Source organism: Hoplias malabaricus, chromosome 1 (assembly GCF_029633855.1).
Source record: "Hoplias malabaricus isolate fHopMal1 chromosome 1, fHopMal1.hap1, whole genome shotgun sequence".
Taxonomy (NCBI): Eukaryota; Metazoa; Chordata; class Actinopteri; order Characiformes; family Erythrinidae; genus Hoplias; species Hoplias malabaricus.
In genome coordinates this window covers 16,474,350-16,491,729 of record NC_089800.1, presented here as the reverse complement: position 1 = coordinate 16,491,729, position 17,380 = coordinate 16,474,350, and the positions used below count along the sequence as shown (strand labels likewise).

General features: G+C 41.4%; 1 protein-coding gene across 1 annotated transcript in view; it reads left to right on the top strand.

Moving 5' to 3' along the window:
- The window catches only part of mtrr (5-methyltetrahydrofolate-homocysteine methyltransferase reductase), a 36,652-nt gene extending 28,294 nt beyond the window's left edge, over positions 1-8,358 (top strand). The window contains exons 13-15 of the mRNA XM_066676565.1: positions 2,147-2,239; positions 6,367-6,546; positions 7,109-8,358. Of these exons, the coding sequence (XP_066532662.1) occupies positions 2,147-2,239; positions 6,367-6,546; positions 7,109-7,253 (418 nt within the window). The 3' untranslated portion in view covers positions 7,254-8,358. The remainder of the gene's footprint in view (positions 1-2,146; positions 2,240-6,366; positions 6,547-7,108) is intronic.
- The last annotated feature ends 9,022 nt before the right edge of the window (positions 8,359-17,380 follow it).

Genomic DNA, 17,380 nt, shown 5'->3' with positions numbered 1-17,380 from the left:
TGTTTTCTGATTATAGACTTTGGAACTCTGTGTAAACAACAGCCAAGAAAAGTTTATTGAGCATTTTAGAGATGGACCAATATTTAGGCAACCGTGCAGTTTCTGCTGTGATCTCTTTAGTTCGTTCTCATTTCTGTGGTTAATGCGAGTTTAATGTAAAATGTTTTTAGAAACCCTTCCCTCTGGTGGACGTCCAAATAGGACAGCATGATTCTGGAAGAAGGAAGCTACTAAATAATCATCAAGAAGACGTCCGACTTCCAAACCACTGCATGATTAATAATGTCTTAAAGATTAAAACAAGTCACTGGAAGTGTGTCCATTGGATACACCTCAGACTGTCCCCAAGAGGAAAAGAGCCTAGATCTGTCACAATAACCTGGATCACTTGTGCGATAACAATATAATGTATGCAAATGTACCTTCTTTTTGATTGGCCAACAGTTTGAATGATGGTAAAGCATCATTACCCATGAGCCTAAGATCCTTATGCACAATGGATTCAGGAACTAGAGGGGTATTACGACCCTCAGCAACGGGCTGTAGAGTAGTGAAGCCCCTTCCAGTACCTTTAGGATGACCTGGAGTCAACTAATCCTTCACCATCAGAACCTGACCTGCTCAGTGCTAAAGTCTGGCTACAGGGGGATATAGCCACCCAGCACTGGTTGGTTACATTCTCTAGAGTGAAAGAGCATCATCAAATACCTTTAGAATGAGTTGGAGTGGTTTTTGTGATGCAGAACTAATCATCTAACATCAGGACCAACCTCTGTGATGCTCCTTGCCACGAAAAACGCATAGCTGTGTTCTAGAGTAACAACTAGCGTGAGGTCTTCCCAGAAGAGCAGAAGCTGTTACTGCAGCAAAGAGGAACAAACTGCTGATTAATAACCTTTCCCTCTGAATATAAACTGATGTGCAGGTGTCTACTCTCTTCAGCACAGTGGAACACAGTTCTGGTTCTTAATGAAATGTTTGTGACCTGCTTTTGTCAAAAACACAGCAGTGTTCTCCCTCTGTCTAAACAGCTCTGTTCAGAACGCCCGCTTTCAGCACCTGTTCCTTTAAATGATAATGAGCCGCTCACTGTTCACCCCGACCCTGAGCGCACAGCAGTGAGGAGTGAGGAGCGGAAGCTCTGTTTTTTTTTAATCTGTTTTCGCTTGGTTCTCTTTCTTCTCCTTTTTCATTTTTTCCATTGTTACTCATTGATCTTATTTCTCCGCGCTCGTTGTGTCGGTTTTGCTGCGTTTAACCTCGTCTTTGTGCTCTCATATAAATGCGGGTCCAGCGCTGTGATTGGACAGACTCAGACGAGCGGGCGGAGCAATTTTAAAACTGGCACTTGGCATCACAAGCGGAGCAGAATCAGAACGGCTTGTTTTATCCCATGTATCTTAGGCAGCACACAGTAAACTGACTGGGTGGGTCTTGTTTCAGTGTGTGGGCTGGTGGCTTCCAGATAATGTGCACAGGCACTGAAAAAGTGATTTTTTTTTTTCATAATATGTCAGTTTTTAAAGCAATCGTGTGGATTAAAATGCAGTAATATGTGCCGTTGCCTCAGTAACCGTGTGCTAATTTGTTAGACTCTTTCTTGTTTTCAAATCAATGCGATTAATGGCCACTACCACGGAATCAGTTCTGAGATCAGCCCTCAGTAATAGTTCACTTAACTGTTGTCTGAGAGAATGCCAGGGACTTTTATCAGTGTGAAGATGTCAGAAGGGAGCAGGTGTGATGGTCAGATAGTGCCCGTCGCCTCTGTGCCACCTTGGTGAAGGGCATTCAGGGAGCACCGCCAGAGCTTCTGGAAGATTCGCTCTTAAAAACCCCTTCAAATCTTCCTTCCTTTCCAGCAGCCCCAAGACAGGCCTTTTTATAGGCTTTAAAACAAAAGGAGAACTGAGATGACACAGTCAGACACATTTGCAGTCCCTCTACGTCACAAGGCTGAAGGAGAATGTCTATTGTATTACACTGAGTTATAATTGCCTTGATTTGAACCAGTTCTAATAGTGATTTAATGCCCATAATGCTTTAAATTAGCCTCATTGTTCCTTTTAAAAGTGAAGTGCTGCTTATTGGTGTCCATGTTTAGTCCTGCTGTGATTAAGAGGAAATGTGTATTTCAATTGATCAGGGAAAAGGAACGAGAGGAAAAGAAGGACACCGCTTTTGGAGAAACGTGGCTTTTCTTCGGCTGCAGACATAAAGACAAAGACTTCATCTTCAGGTATGTGCTTCCTGTACACAATCGTAATTGTTCAAAAGGTATTTCAAAGAAGATTATTCACTTTCTTAAGGAGGAGAAAAGTCTAAAGGATTATATGTGACAAACACAGGGGTTTCCAAAAGTGGAACGGATAAGATACAGAGAGAATGGGACCCATAACAGCTGCACAAGGCCTGGCGTTGCACCACAGCGTCACATAAGATCAGATCAATCAGTACTCAAAGCTTTCATTTATGAGAGAGAAGACAGATCTGAACACACACAGCTGTTTGAGTCTCTCCTTTTACTGTCAGGGTAACAGCTCAGCATTGTGGGTCTGAAAGGATGTGGAGCTGGAGAGAAGAACCACATACCGAGAATTCTCAGGCGCCTAAACGTTTGCACAGTGCTGTACTTCAGTGATTTGACTAATGAGTATAAAATGGAGATTGTTGGACATATCAGGACTAGAGAAATGAGTGTAGACACAAGTGAAGTGTCCAGGGAGAGTACATGCGGAGTGTGTGCATTTAATCCTGAGTGTCCATCACTTGCCGGTGTCTATTTTCTCTGCATTTCTTTCTTTGTCTTGTCTGAGATACCAACTGTTTACAGAGACATCACGCTTGAGCCATCCTTCACTCCTCTGACCAGCTCCAGCTCCCTTTCCCCCTCGCTGTGCAATCTCACTTCCTAAAGCAGTGGAGAAGAGATGCACTGCTCTGGAACATCTCTCACTGGGAGCGAGATTGATTTCACCCCTAAACACTGATGTTAAATGCTGGGCTTGATTAGGAATTATGGCGGATGGTTTTATTTTCCTTGGGCGAGCTGACAGCCAAGAATTCTGCTCTGCTTTTCATCTACCGCTGGAGCGAGATAATTCCTGAAACATCAAAAGAGCAAGAAAGTTTAAATCTCTCTTTCAGCTCCGATGCTCTGGTTTCGCTTCTGCTTCGCTGTTTTATCCCAACTTTGGAAAGAAAAAGAGGTTATTACAAGGTGTACTTCACATTCAGAGGCTTTTAAAGTGGTAGCATTCCCCGCGTGGATCAACACCAAGAGAAACAGAGTTAAATACATCTGAAAAGAATTTACTTTCATGTATTTCTATATTTATGCTTTTTAAAAAGAAGAAGAAGGTTTTCTTTACTTTACTAATCCTCTTGGGGAAGCTGAGGCTATGCATTTAACCCATCTGTGGTAGTGAACACACACACACCAGCCATAGCACCTGGGCAGCAGTTGGGGGTTAGGTTCCTTGCTCAAGGACACTTCAGCCGTGGATGTTGAAGGAGAAGAAAACACACTTCCTTTGCTGGGGATCAAACCAGTGCCCTAACAATCCCAAGCCTTTTTCTCTAAATTTAGGCCTTGTCTGCTTCATTTAGTGTCAGTAAAAAAATCACTCTGTTAAAAGCAACCATATCCTATACTTTGTATTAAATATTTTTATTCATTTATTCATTCATTCATCTGTGTTCTCCCCGTGTCCGTGTGGGTTTCCTCCAGGTGCTCCGGTTTCCTCCCACAGTCCAAAAACACACGTTGCAGGTGGATTGGCGACTCAAAAGTCCGTAGGTGTGAGTGTGAGTGAATGTGTGTGTCTGTGTTGCCCTGTGAAGGACTTGCGCCCCCTCCAGGGTGTATTCCCGCCTTGCGCCAAATGATTCCAGGTAGGCTCTGGACCCACCGCGACCTTGAATTGGATAAGGGTTACAGATAAGGGCTTCATTCTGCTCGACGTCATGGTGAGTCTGGAACCTACCTGGAATCCTTGGACGCAAAGCAGGAACACACCCTTATGTAACTTTCTGGTTTACAGTAGACGAATGAATAAATAATGAATAAATTAATTCTGTTATTTTATGTTTTTCTACAGATAATTCCAGCATTAACCGTGTTGCTGAAGACACATTTCTGTTTTGTTTAATACACAAACACACACACACTGAATTCCGGTCCCCAGCACACTGTGATTAGTCCGTGTTTGTGGTGTGAGTTATGGCCGGAGCTCTATGGGACAGCAGCCCTCCGGCTGTTATAAAGCCCTCTTTCATATGTCCGGTATTCTCGGAGGGAGCACTTTCATTTCATTGCTTTCTCAATCACAGCTCTCAAGGACGAGAGCAACAGGCCGACGGGAAACAGCTCGACAGCTGCCTTCACTGGGAGAAAGGTGCTAAACCGTTACAGGGTGGGAACACGCAGTAAATTGTCACTTGGGTGGTCTTCTCCAGGACGCTGGAGTACATCTTCAGTGTCTTTAGTTCGGGAACCGAGCCGTACATATTAAATACCCATGCTTTCAAAGTTAGTTGCGTTCTCATCATCAGATATTGAGTATTCACATTTCAAGATGCTGAGGCTCTGGGATGGCCTTATTCTAATTTTGTTGGTGTTTTAGCAGTGTGTTTTCAGGTTTCTCTTTTAGTTTCTAACTAATATATGCATTCGTTCACCTCAAACAGCTCATATTCGGTCACTGATGCTGAATGCCTTATACATACATTCATCACTCCACATCTCGACTGCTGCAGTGCGCTCCTTACTGGTCTGACATTGTGCATTTAAATAAATGCCTTTAAAAGTACATCTTCAGTAAATTAGGTTTGGGTCCATAAGTGTACCATATTCTACACTGAATAGTCACTGGATTAGGAACGCCTCTGTCTGTTTTATCAGCTGCACTGAACACACAGGAGCATTTTGTATTTCTACAATTACAGACAGTAGTCAACCTGCTCCTCTGCATACTTTCCTATCCCCATTTCATTGACGTGGTGGTGGTGTGTTAGTGTGTGTTGTGCTGGTCCGAGTGGCTCAGACACAGCAGTGCTGCTGGAGTTTTTAAACCCCTCAAGTGTCTGGACTGAGAACAGTCCACTGACCAAATACATCCAGTGAACAGAGCGAACAGCTATATTTCTTCTCTTTGTGCCTTTATTGAACCATAATGTACCTGTACATTATTTGTTCTTACTGTGTATGCTCTAAAACATACTCTTGTTACCACATCGTATCACATTGAATTACTTACAGAGACATTATTGCTTACATACAAAGCTCTACACAATACTGCGCTGGGTTACATAGGGGTTACCTAAGGTCAGCAAGGTCTTGTTTGCTCTGCTACTCTACAAACTCTGCTACTCTACACACGTAGCATCAGCTCCCTGATAAAATCCAAACAGCAGATGGTCTGAGCTTTTTAAATCTCTTCTAAAATCTTTTTTAGGGACGCATCCTGCTGCTAATCAGCCTTTCTTTACGTTTCCTACTGTTATTATATGTCATTTTCTGTTTTTATTCTTGTTTTATATGCTTCTATTATACAGGGGGTCCTTGACTTACGACGTTCATCCGTTCCTACATCGCATCGTAAACCGATTTTCGGTATGTCGTATACGTATATACTGTACGTAAATAACATACTGTAAGCACTTATCCTATCCTAACACCTATCCTCCTCGGTCCCGAGCCGCGTGACCGTGTATTCTTCTGCCGTGCACATCAAACACGAAGTTCGCGTTACGACACAAAACCACTTAAGTCGAAACAAGGCTTTATAAAGTAAATGGGAGATGTGTCGTAACCACGAAACATCGTAACTCCGGACTGACGTAACCCGAGGACCTCCTGTATGTAATTTTACATGCCTCTTCTTCTACACACTTGTTTTTGTCTTTTAAATTTTTCTTATTTTTTACCTTATTTTTTTTATTATTTCACGTTAATTTAGTGTTCATGTAGTGTGTAAGCAATCTACGCTAATTTAAATAAATAAATAAATAAATAAATAATATTAATAAAACACGCAGGTCTTAGTCCACAAACCTACATGTTATTATAAATTAACCTCTTCACCACACTACATCGGAGATGTCCAATATCAGCGATTGAGTTCAAATGTTCTTCTTTTGTGTCTATTTCTTTTTCTCAGTAAAGGCTGTTTGAGGCTCAGACCAATAGTCCTTCGGTTATTTCTCACAGTGAAAGGACACACTGCAACAAGTCATCTTCGTGTTCATGAATATTTAAGTCCTGCTTTGTTATTCGGTGCTTTGGCATGTGTTATCAAGCCGTCCAGCAAAGTGTTACCTCACGTCTTATAATGTAGGACTAAGTTGTCTGTATTTCTTCTGCAGGGAGGAGCTGGAGAAGTTTGTGGAGAATGGGACACTGAATCATCTGAAAGTGAGTTTCTCGCGAGATGAGCCGGACGGAAATGAACCAAAAACTAAATACGTCCAACATCAGATGCTCCTTCACTCCAAAAACATTGTCAGCATCCTCCTGGCAAAAAACGGCTGCCTCTATGTTTGTGGGTGAGTTCAGTCACATTTGAGTTGTCCTGTTTTCATTGGCTTACACTTCTGTCCAGTGATGGACAGTATGACTATGAGTATGAGTTTATTATTGGGCACTCCTTGGAAATCCATTTTTTGATGATGTGCAAATTTGGCTGATTTTGGCAGCAGGAGAAATCCCACTTTGGCAAGGACCAAACTGTGATGGTTATAATGTTGTGGGCAAAGCATCTCCATATCTCAGGGCTGGGATGTCTCCAATGTGCAGTTGTCAATACCAGCCAAAAGTAGTTTGTGGCTGATGTGTGTGTGAAATTCGAACCATACCATTGGTTAAAATGCCAGTGCTGATTTTTGTGAATCAGGCCCCCAAAATGTCTGGTTCTGTTCGTAATCTGAGGGCATGTTAAGTTGTTACTTTTAAGAAGTGCGTTATTCCTGTGCTTGAAGATGAATGTGATGAATTTCACAAAATGCTAGAACTCATGTACATTCTCAAAACCTAGCATTAGATCTATTTCTTTATCTGAAATCTAATGTGCACTATTTAACACTGATAGAACTATTTGTTTATTTTCAGAGATGCCAAGAACATGGCTAAAGATGTAAACGATGCTCTGATGGAGATGATCGCTGTGGAGCTACAGCTGGACAAACTAGAGTCCATGAAAACACTGGCCAAGCTACGAGAGGAGAAAAGATATCTGCAGGACATCTGGAGCTGAGGAGAGATAACATGCTTCAAAAGCATGTTTCAGGTCACCGCTCCCGCAACAAAACCTCTCCAATTTTACGTTTTATTATTTACACAATTTTTAAACGGCTCCAGCTGATATTAAATGCCTACTTTGTTTTTCTGTAGATCTGAGGTTTTGTTGCGACGGCGTGTATCAGGGTTTTATCAAAATGTTCCTCTGAGCAACGGATTTTAATCTTACACTCAACAGGTGGATGAATGAGATTTTAAACAGTTATTTATCTGTGCCTTTTATGCATTTCAGCTTTTAAGTTTTCAACATCATTTGTTTTGGTGTTGGGAGATTACAGCTCAATGTGGAACTGATATGATCTGCTTTTTTAGAAGTTAAAATCAGCATATAATAAATTGTAAGGTTCTGTATGTAAACCATCTGCAGTGCTTTATATCCAAACGTTGTTTACAAGAACGCTGGGTAGTATTTTAACCTTGAATTTACAGCCTCAAAATCATTGTGATGCTCCACTGAACTGTAATAGGGAGAAAAGAGCCTCTGTCATTGCTATACCGTGCTAAGCATTGTAGAAACTGCACTTTGTAACTTTTGGAGGAGGGTAGGAAACCACTCCCTCTGCTTTATGATTTCACGACAGTGTTGTAAAAGTAAATTCCACTCTCCAGCTGTAGGAGGAGCCTAGAAGCAAAAATACTAAATCTTACCTAGTGTTTGCATTCTGAGTGTTTTGTTTGCAGATTTAATATTTTTTATTTGGCACAAAATTAGCACTCTTTCCTTTTTCATCGCCATCTGGAGAACATAAAGCCTGATTCTCGAAATTCTTGTTGACCATGTTACTTCTGTACAGAGCTTTGCTGTCACTGGACTAGTGCTGGTTATTGGATGTAAATAAAAATGGAGCAAGTGCAATTTAGAGTCTCAAACCAAACACACAAAAACAACAACAACAAAAAAATACAATCAGCAAAAACGAGCTCTGGGACTCTGGACAGTTCTGAATAATTGCATCTGAAAACAGGCAGCAGAACAAAGAAGAACAGGCCTCTAAACGGATTCATAGGTTTGATTGTTTACAAAACCCTTGTATTTAAGCTCCAGTGGCACGTGAAGACGGTTAACAAGAGCAGTGCATCTGAAAAGTGCCTTCTTAAAGCACAGGGTTCATATAAAATGGATGTAAACAAAAATTGCTTTAGAAAATCATTTGGTTGTTGAAATTGTTCAGATAAATACACATTTATATCCCCCTCTGAGCTGGAATACAACACAGCTGTGCACTATTCAGATTCAAAATATAATACAATAAGAAAGAACAGGGAGGCATACGCTGGCCCAAAGTATGTGGACACCATTAAAGGGTATTTATCAGGAGTAAAAATAGCAGTCTCTACTTTTCAGGGAGATTTTACACCGTGGGACAAAGGTAAGAGAAGTGGGATTGGGACCAAATGGTCGATGATTCTAGGAAAAATGAGAGCAGGGAAAGTGCAGGAACAGTGCATACTCCTCCATCAACATAGACGGCTGAAGTGCTCTTAAGCAAAGCAGCTAACATCCAGCAGTGTGTGTGTGTGTGTTCACTGCCTGTATTTACTTTGTCAGTGTTCACAACTTCCAGCTCTCAGAACAGTCTCATGAAATAGACTCAATGTTTAGTGAAAGAGAAACATTGTGCTTTGTTTTAATTTAACTGTAATGCGAACTTGTACGAACATCTGGCGATTTGATTTTTCAGCAGGTTTTGGTTCAGCTATTCAGTCTGATTCCATCTGACGACAAAAAAGAATAACACAAATGATGTCTTTCCAGGCATTTGTTCCCTGTTTCAACTCTAAAAGCTCATATTTACTCTGTGTATTTGCATCTGTGCTGAGCAGCAGTGTTGCAGCTGCGCAGAGAATGGATGTGTGATAATGGATGCCCCGCATTAAGGATGAATTAAGTTTCAAATTACAATTTCTTAATTAAAAAGGTTCAAGGTGCCTTTACGGAGATGCAGAATGGAGACAGGAATAAATCAGAGACTGCATAAAGCTTGGAGCTCTGCGTTTATGATAGATCCTCCTGTTAAAAAGCGCTTAAATGAAGCAGAAAGATGTATGCAGACCGTAATGACGGTCATTACACTGAAGTCCTGGTCATTCTGCTGAAGGAGTTTGTATTTCATTTTAAAAGAGTGTGCTCCCTTGACCATTAACCGTGCTTTGCTTTCTGAGGAATGATACACTGCTGCAGGGCCTTACCCTCAGTACCAGGTGAAAAGGCAAACACTTAAATTTGCTCTGTGTGTGTGTGTGATTGAGTGAGTGTGTGACAATGTCAGATAAACTTGACATGTATATTTTTTCACATCTCTGAAGGTCAGTACAGTCCTGAGTGTTTTCCTCTGCTCACAGTGGAGTGAGTAGTGCACTGTGATGACAGAGACAGTAAATTGTTGGTAAATCCACGTTTCCTGCTGGAACACATTGCTCCTGCTCCCATATCTGGATTCAGGAGAATGTTTGTGAACTAATGCATCACCTGTCGGATGCTCTTGTCCTGTACGCTGCTTTAATGAGGGCTTTACACAGATATAAAACATTTTAAGCCCACGGAGACACTGCTCTGGATGTCTCAGGTGCATCCAGGAGATGGAAGTCCATTATTTCTAATTACTAGAAAGCATTCAATAAGAAACTAATTGATTTTGCTTTTAATGAGAACGGCGCTAATGGTTCTGCTGGAAGTTGGATAAACAGTAACATGGTTCTTCCAAAGATTGTAGACATGGCACACTCTGTAGCAGCTGCAAATGAACCTAAGGTCACCATGCCATTGCTGATAAGGGCTAGGTGGTTATTGGTGTTTGTGGAGAGTGTTTTCTGGAGTGATATGGAGCTAATCATTGACAACTTTCCCTACTTTTGGTAAAGTTCTTGAGGCTGTGTGCCATCCAATCCACATAGCAATGTACTAACATCTTCCTAAAAGATATATATAAAGGAGTAACTTCAGAAGGCCACTTATAACTTCAGAAGGCCTGAGTGGGCGGAGCTAGACTGTACCATATGTAAATATGCCTTAATTGTGACATCACAGCACAAAATGTTTAAAAATGTAAAGCTTAGTTTTCAGATCTGGATTCTATTGACTGAGGAGAGATACATTTATACATTTAATAAAACACTATTTCCATAAACAGAAAAGATTGTTTTTCTATGATATGGGCCCTTTAAAGCAGCACTCATATACTCTTCATTACGCCGGCTAAATCTCTCAGCCTCTGTCTGGAATTGCCTCTCTGCCTGGAGACATCTGTAACATGTAAAGTTTTATTACCAGGCTCATTACGCAAACAGTAATTTCAGAACGGCGTTCTTCTCCGTGCCTGACCTAGCTTTAGTTAATGTGATGCTGTTATGAAGTGTGCGTCCCTGAAGTGTGCTTCTGAAAGGTGGGATTCAGTGTTTCTCTCTCTTTCATTTAGGGCTCGGCTCACTTTATTGCATCCGTAATGACCTCGGCTAATGTGGCCACTGACGTTTATATACATTTCAGCCTTTTCTGTTGATTTGGTGAATCCCAGGCCTGTTAGAGTGTTTGTAATTTATTTTATAGGCCGTCCCAGTAGAGTCTGAGCTGGAGATTGTTAAGCGTAAGATTGTAGCTCTGAAAAGTCTTTATAAATTGAGCAGAGAGTTTCTGTTGGGCTCTGTACATGCTCTGGAAAAAAAACAACTGCCCAAAAGGAGAATTTCACTGAAAACTTCAATTTCAGTGCAATTCAGTGGGTAAACTATTATTGCAGAACAAGTTCAAATAAATTGCATTGGTGTTTCTTCTGAAATGAAGGACACTAACCAGGAGTTTGTTCTTTGTTGCTGCAGTAAGTTTCTACACTCCTTCGATGTGAGGATTTCAGTGTGCGATATACCCACATTTAATCGGGGTCACTAGGTTCTACTACAAGGACTGAACACTTTCTTATTTTTTATGTCACTTTTGCATTGCATTCTAAGCATAACATGGTTAGATAAAGCCTATGCCATCCTCCTCTTAGAGCCAAGCTAAGCAGCTCAGAGAGAGAGAGATTGTTGCTGTTTGGCCAATACAGTTCCACCCTATGACAGACCAGTGCTGCTGTGCTGGTTTGTTAAGAAAAATAAAAACAGAACTTCTCAATTTTAAGGGTAAAACAGGGTACAATAAAATATTTTTTGTTTTTTTATCTGAATTCACATTTAGGCGTTTATTTATGTTGCAAAGTAAAAAGGGTTAATGGGTGCCTTGACACAAGAACATGTTTTGTAAGTTGTTAGGGACCACTCAAAGATTTTGTGGCTTTCAGGGGAATCTAAAGAGTTAATTAGGGGTACCTGGACCCCCCAGGATGCCTTGTATTTCACACCTTGAAGGATTTGATTGCATCCATCTATGAGAGCATCAGTGAGAGCCAGCCTGATGTTGGAGGATTAGTTCTGAATCACAAACTGCTCCAAATTAAAACCCAAACATACTGAATGGAGTTTTCCCATGGCCCCATAGCCCAATGCTGGGGGGGGGGTGGCTTAGTACAACCCTAGCACACGCTTGCATTGGGCATACCATTCTATCTGCGAAATATTTTTTTCTGAATCTCAACAACAGGTGCATCTTAAAATAATGGAAATCACTTGGTATATTACCAAGTGATTTCCAAGAGTTTTTGCTAAATTTTGGACATATACTGTAATCCAAGCATATTAATCTAGTCCAAATCACCTCTGCGGCTCATCAGTAAAGCCCGAATTTAAACCAGGCCCAACTGAAACCCAACCTCAGCATCAGCACCTCATTGTCTCACACTCAATCCTCATTAGCCCCAAGCAAAAAAAAAACACACACAAATTGTTTAGCAGCTAAAAATTCTCCATGATGGATGTGGATAGGCCCGGATTTATGATCTCCTGAGCTGACATCCATAATGGCTTATGCAAATGAATGATTAATTGGATTTGGGGAAGAACCGTGGCAAACAAGCTCAGGAAAGAAGATGAGCATGCGAATGACAGGAACAAATATAGCGCAGGATGTGTTTGTGTGGCTCATTCGGACACCTGCTTCATAAAGAACCACACCGTAGACTGACGTATTCTTGCCTCAGGCTCGTTACTGATTAGTGTAAGAAAATATAGTCTAACAAAATTTCAGAACCTAAAAGTAGGCTCTGTGGTGGAGCTGTGGCTTAAATCTAACAAGGACTGCTTTTAAAACAGCTGACAAGTCAGTAATAAAAATATCCCAATGAGAGAATTGTTTTCAAGGTGCTATTAAAACACTGAACTCACTCGCCCTTGGCTAGGTTAGCTTCTGTGTGCTAATTGGCTATTTATGCAGTATCTGTGAGGCACAGCTTTTTAACATACTGTACATAAACTGTAAACAGGAGCTAACAGTGTAAAGTTGCACTTTTGATTTAGAACTGTGTATTTTTTGCTGTTGATAGATTTTTTTAAGGTTCTGCTAGGCTGTTGTATGCTAGTTAGCATGCTAGCAGAGTAATGAAGATACATTCAGATGATGAAAAATAGCAGGGTCAACTGGAAATGAAAGGATGTACATTACTGTATATCTGGGATTTACTTGTTGCAATGACTCCTCATTTCACATGTATTTCATGCCAAAGCTGATTTGTGTAGAATTTAAGGAGGACCCTACAGCTAATAGCAGAGAACGGATTAAGGATATAAGCTGACAGGCCTTTTGTCACATCTTGCTAACACTGATCCCTACCATTCATACTCAATCCAGAACAACAACTGCACCTCGGCCTAGATTTATTTCACAGATTTATTTCCAGAAATGCTAATGCAGGAAAAACACAGGAGCGATATTCCGCTCTTATATACACCTCTGTCTTGAGTTCGTGCCTTCGGACTCTCCAAGTTTTATCCGCTGTGTAGAACTAGCAGGCATTTTTAATCCTGTCTGCGCCTACATAAGCCCATAGGATAGCCAGCCCGAGTGAGTCAGGAGAAACTCTTCTCTCCTCGTTTAATTGGCTCTGCTTACTGAAGGGAAGGGGGAAAAAAACCAAGCCAAACTGCACAAAGTGTTAACTTTCTCTGCCTGCGCGGTTATTATACGAGTCTAAAACTCACTCAGGTGTCCCTGAAGCAGTCCATCTGTCAGATAAGTGCCCACACTCGCCTGGACGTGGCTTGTAAACTCCAGGATCCTGTTGCTTTTGGCTGAGGACTGACTCACATACAACCGTCAGTGGAAAATCGAGTCTAAAGCTTGTTGCATACAGAAAGCTAATCAAGGCTTGAGTTACACTCAGTGTTAGTTAAAGCAACACTAGGTAAAATTTGGTATTTTTGCTTCTAGGCTCCCCTTTGGGTTGAAGAGTGTAATTCTGTTTTATAGCACTGCCGTGAAATCAAGGGGGAGAGGGTAGAGGGAGGGGGGGGGCGTGTCCTACCCTCCTTCAAAAGTTACATAGTGCAGTCTCTTCAGTGCTCAAAATAGCAAAGGTCGAGGCTCTATTCTCAATACAGCTCAGTGGAGCATCGCAATGATATTGCTCCACTGACTGTATAGGTGCCCTTATTAGAGCTACAATTACAGACTGTAGTTATTCTGTTGCTCTGCCTACTTTGTTAGCCCCGTTTCATGCTGTTTTTCAAAGGACTGGACCCCCACAGAGCAGGTATGGTTTGGTTGGTGGATCATTCTAAGCGCTGCACTGACATGGTGTGTGTTTGTGTGACATTAGTGTGTGTGACTGACATTAGTGTGTGTTGCGTTGCTACGAGTGGATCAGACACAGCAGTTTTTCTTGGAATTTGTAAATAGTGATGTGCCTAGTTGTATATTTGCATGCTGTGTGTTGTTAGCCTTCCATCTTAACTGTGGTGTTGAACTGAAACTGCAGAGTCCTGAGGTACTATAGCGTTAGTACTTATGTAGATGATGCATCATCTCCCTCTCAGCACTGTGGTGATACATCGGTGAGACAGCGATTTAAATGCCTCACTACTCCCCTGTAATCTTGCTTCTTGTTTGGAGGTTTGTTTGTTCGCAGCCTCAACAGTTTCACCACCTTTGGCATATATTCAAAAATATTCACACAAGCTCAGGACCCTCCATCTCCCTTCAGCTTCTTCAGGGTTAGAAAATAGAGTCTGCAGAGACATTGTTTCTGAATAACACCTACCGAGCAGCCTCTTCTGTATGCATTCACTGCTCTTAATGATGTGGGGAAGAGGTAATAAATAGGAGAAGTAACAGTGGTGTATCCACAGAGAGCCGATGGAGTAAAGCCGTGGTGGAGCTGGAATGTCCTAATGAGAAGAAGGCTAATTAGTTGTTTGTCACTGGAGTAAACCAGGCCAAACGTTCAGATGCTAGTGGCTGCAAGTGTAGAAAGAAATGGGTTTTAATGTGTGAAACCCAACTATTTCTTGACATGCAGATGTGCCTATTAAATGCATATTAAAGTGAGGTGTAGAGGAAGCCTGTAAATGACAGTATTTACAGATGAGCAGCTTTGGACTTAAGAAAACTAAGGGAAACCAAGATATTAAATATTGTCTTTTCTGAATCTGTGGTAAATATGCTTAACCGCCATCAACATCAAATGCCCCTAGAATGCATATCTAGAGAGTGGGAAGAGCATTTAAAAAATTTCTAAGCTCTTTGGAATAGATTCTAGAGGATGGACTGTTTGAAATGCTTTTCTTTGCACCAAAGTATCTCAATTTCTGACCTCACAGGACAAGGTTCTTAGTTCTTAGCTTTCAAAGGTTTGTAACATACGCTAAAGTTCAAGACTTACAGGTAAATGTATTACTAAAAAGAGAGCCCTTCCTAACATTTCTAAGTTTGCATTCATTAGATTCATACTTATTTTATGTTCACTAAGTGATCTCCTGTCCTCTGGTGGTGCTGTTTCACTAAATCCACCCTATTTCACTACACTTGAAGAAGATCTAAAGAGACACTTCTGTAAACAGATTGTAACAGTGTTAAATGAACACAAAACACTGCCGTTGTAAATCATTTGGAGCTTAGATTTAGGTTTATGGTTAAGTCTAGAGTTATGGTGTTAGTGTTAGTTAGTGTTAACGGTAGCATTAAATAAGTACAAAATGCCTCCATTACTAATACTATTACCTTAGAGTTAGTTTAGGGTTCAGTTTAGGATTTGATGATAATGATAGAATTAATAAAGCACAAAATCCTGCTATTTCTAAGCTTTTAGAGCTTAAAGATAGGTTTAGAGTTAAGTGTACAGTGTTTATGGTTAAAATAACAACAAAATCAACTTGAGCCTGAACTGGAAATATGTCCAAATTCACCATGAGGCCATACTGAGTCATTTTGAACCATTATCTGTTGTCCACAGTGTAGAAGGGAGCTGCTGTGGTCAGTCAATTAAAACAGAAAAAATGGGCACTTATTTTTTGGACACTTGGGGCTTCCCTTACTGTCCATATCAGATTCAGTCATTAGCCCAAGGTTAAAAGCTTCTGCTCTAGACCTGAATATGAAAACGAAGTGGAGAAGCTTAAATAACGTGAGGTTCAGATCTACTTAAGGTGATTACAGCAATAACTCCTTATCTACTCAGAGCAGCCAATGATAACAGGGTAATTACTGAAGCCCCACAAAGCCCTGACCAATCGTTTGCACCAGTATCAAGTTTCCAATCGCTCATTGGTGTCCGTTCACTCAAAATAAGATGGATCAACCACTCTCTGGGGTTCCTGGCCATATGCAAGGACGGTCTGATCATAAAGGATCAGGTCAAATTAAATTATCAAAGGCTTTTCAAAAGCTGGATAATACAATGGATACAAAGAGGATCTCTGATTCTTACTAAAGACAGTAACACAAAACTGTCAGCGCTTCCAGTCTGAAAAATTCTGAATTGGAACCAATGTCACAGAAATACACTGGGTGCCGCTTTTATGGCACAGATGAGAATTTGGATTCTGCGTATTTTCCCCTTGTGGACTCAGTGACCTAATTTGCCGCACTCTTCCTCCTTCTGCAGGTTAATACATTCAGTAAAAATGTCTCTCTGTCCAACTTTCATTTTCGATAGATAATTTATTTCAATATTTAAATCATCCTGAAGAGTAACTTGATATGTATGTACCCTCTATCTACAAATATTATTAGTAATAATAATAATAATAATCATCCAGGTGGTGCAGCAGGTAGTGTCGCAGTCACACAGCCCCAGGGACCTGGAGGTTGAGGGTTCGATTCCCGCTCCGGGTGACTGTCTGTGAGGAGTTGGTGTGTTCTCCCCGTGTCCGTGTGGGTTTCCTCCAGGTGCTCCGGTTTCCTCCCACAGTCCAAAAACACACGTTGGTAGGTGGATTGGCAACTCAAAAGTGTCCGTAGGTGTGAGTGTGTATGTGTTGCCCTGTGAAGGACTGGTGCCCCCTCCAGGGTGTATTCCCACCTTGCGCCCAATGATTCCAGGTAGGCTCTGGACCCACCGCGACCCTGAACTGGATAAGCGGTTACAGATAATGAATGAATGAATGAATAATAATCCACCTCTAACCCTGTTTAAGTGTGTGTTTTGTTGGTGCGAGTAGATCAGACACAACAGTGCTGCTGGAGTTTTTAAACCTCTCAGTGCCACTGCTGGAATGAGTATAGCCTACCGGCCTAAAACATGCAGCAGACAGCGTCCTGTGTCACTGATGAAGGACTAGAGGATGACCGAAACACACAGCGACAGATGAGCTACTGTCTCTGACGAGGTAGGAGTGTCTCACAGACTGGACAGTGAGTAGTCACGGGGTTGAAAGTACTAGCACAACACTAACACACCACGACCATGTCAGTGTCACTACAGCGCTGAAAAAGATCCACCTCCCAAATCATACCTGCTCTGTGGGGGTCCTGACCAGTGCAGAATAAGAGGAAAAAGGGATAAGAATGTATGCAGAGCCACAGATGGACTACAGTCTGTAATTGAAGAAGTACAAAGTGCTCCTGTGTGGTCAGTGGAGCTGATATAATGTACAATGAGTGTAGAAACAAGGCAGGTGTTCCTAATCCAGTGACCGTTTAGTGTATACTCTGATGCTACGAGGATACAGAAAGACTGCAGTGTAAATGATTATTATTAAGCATCACGTTTCTGTTTA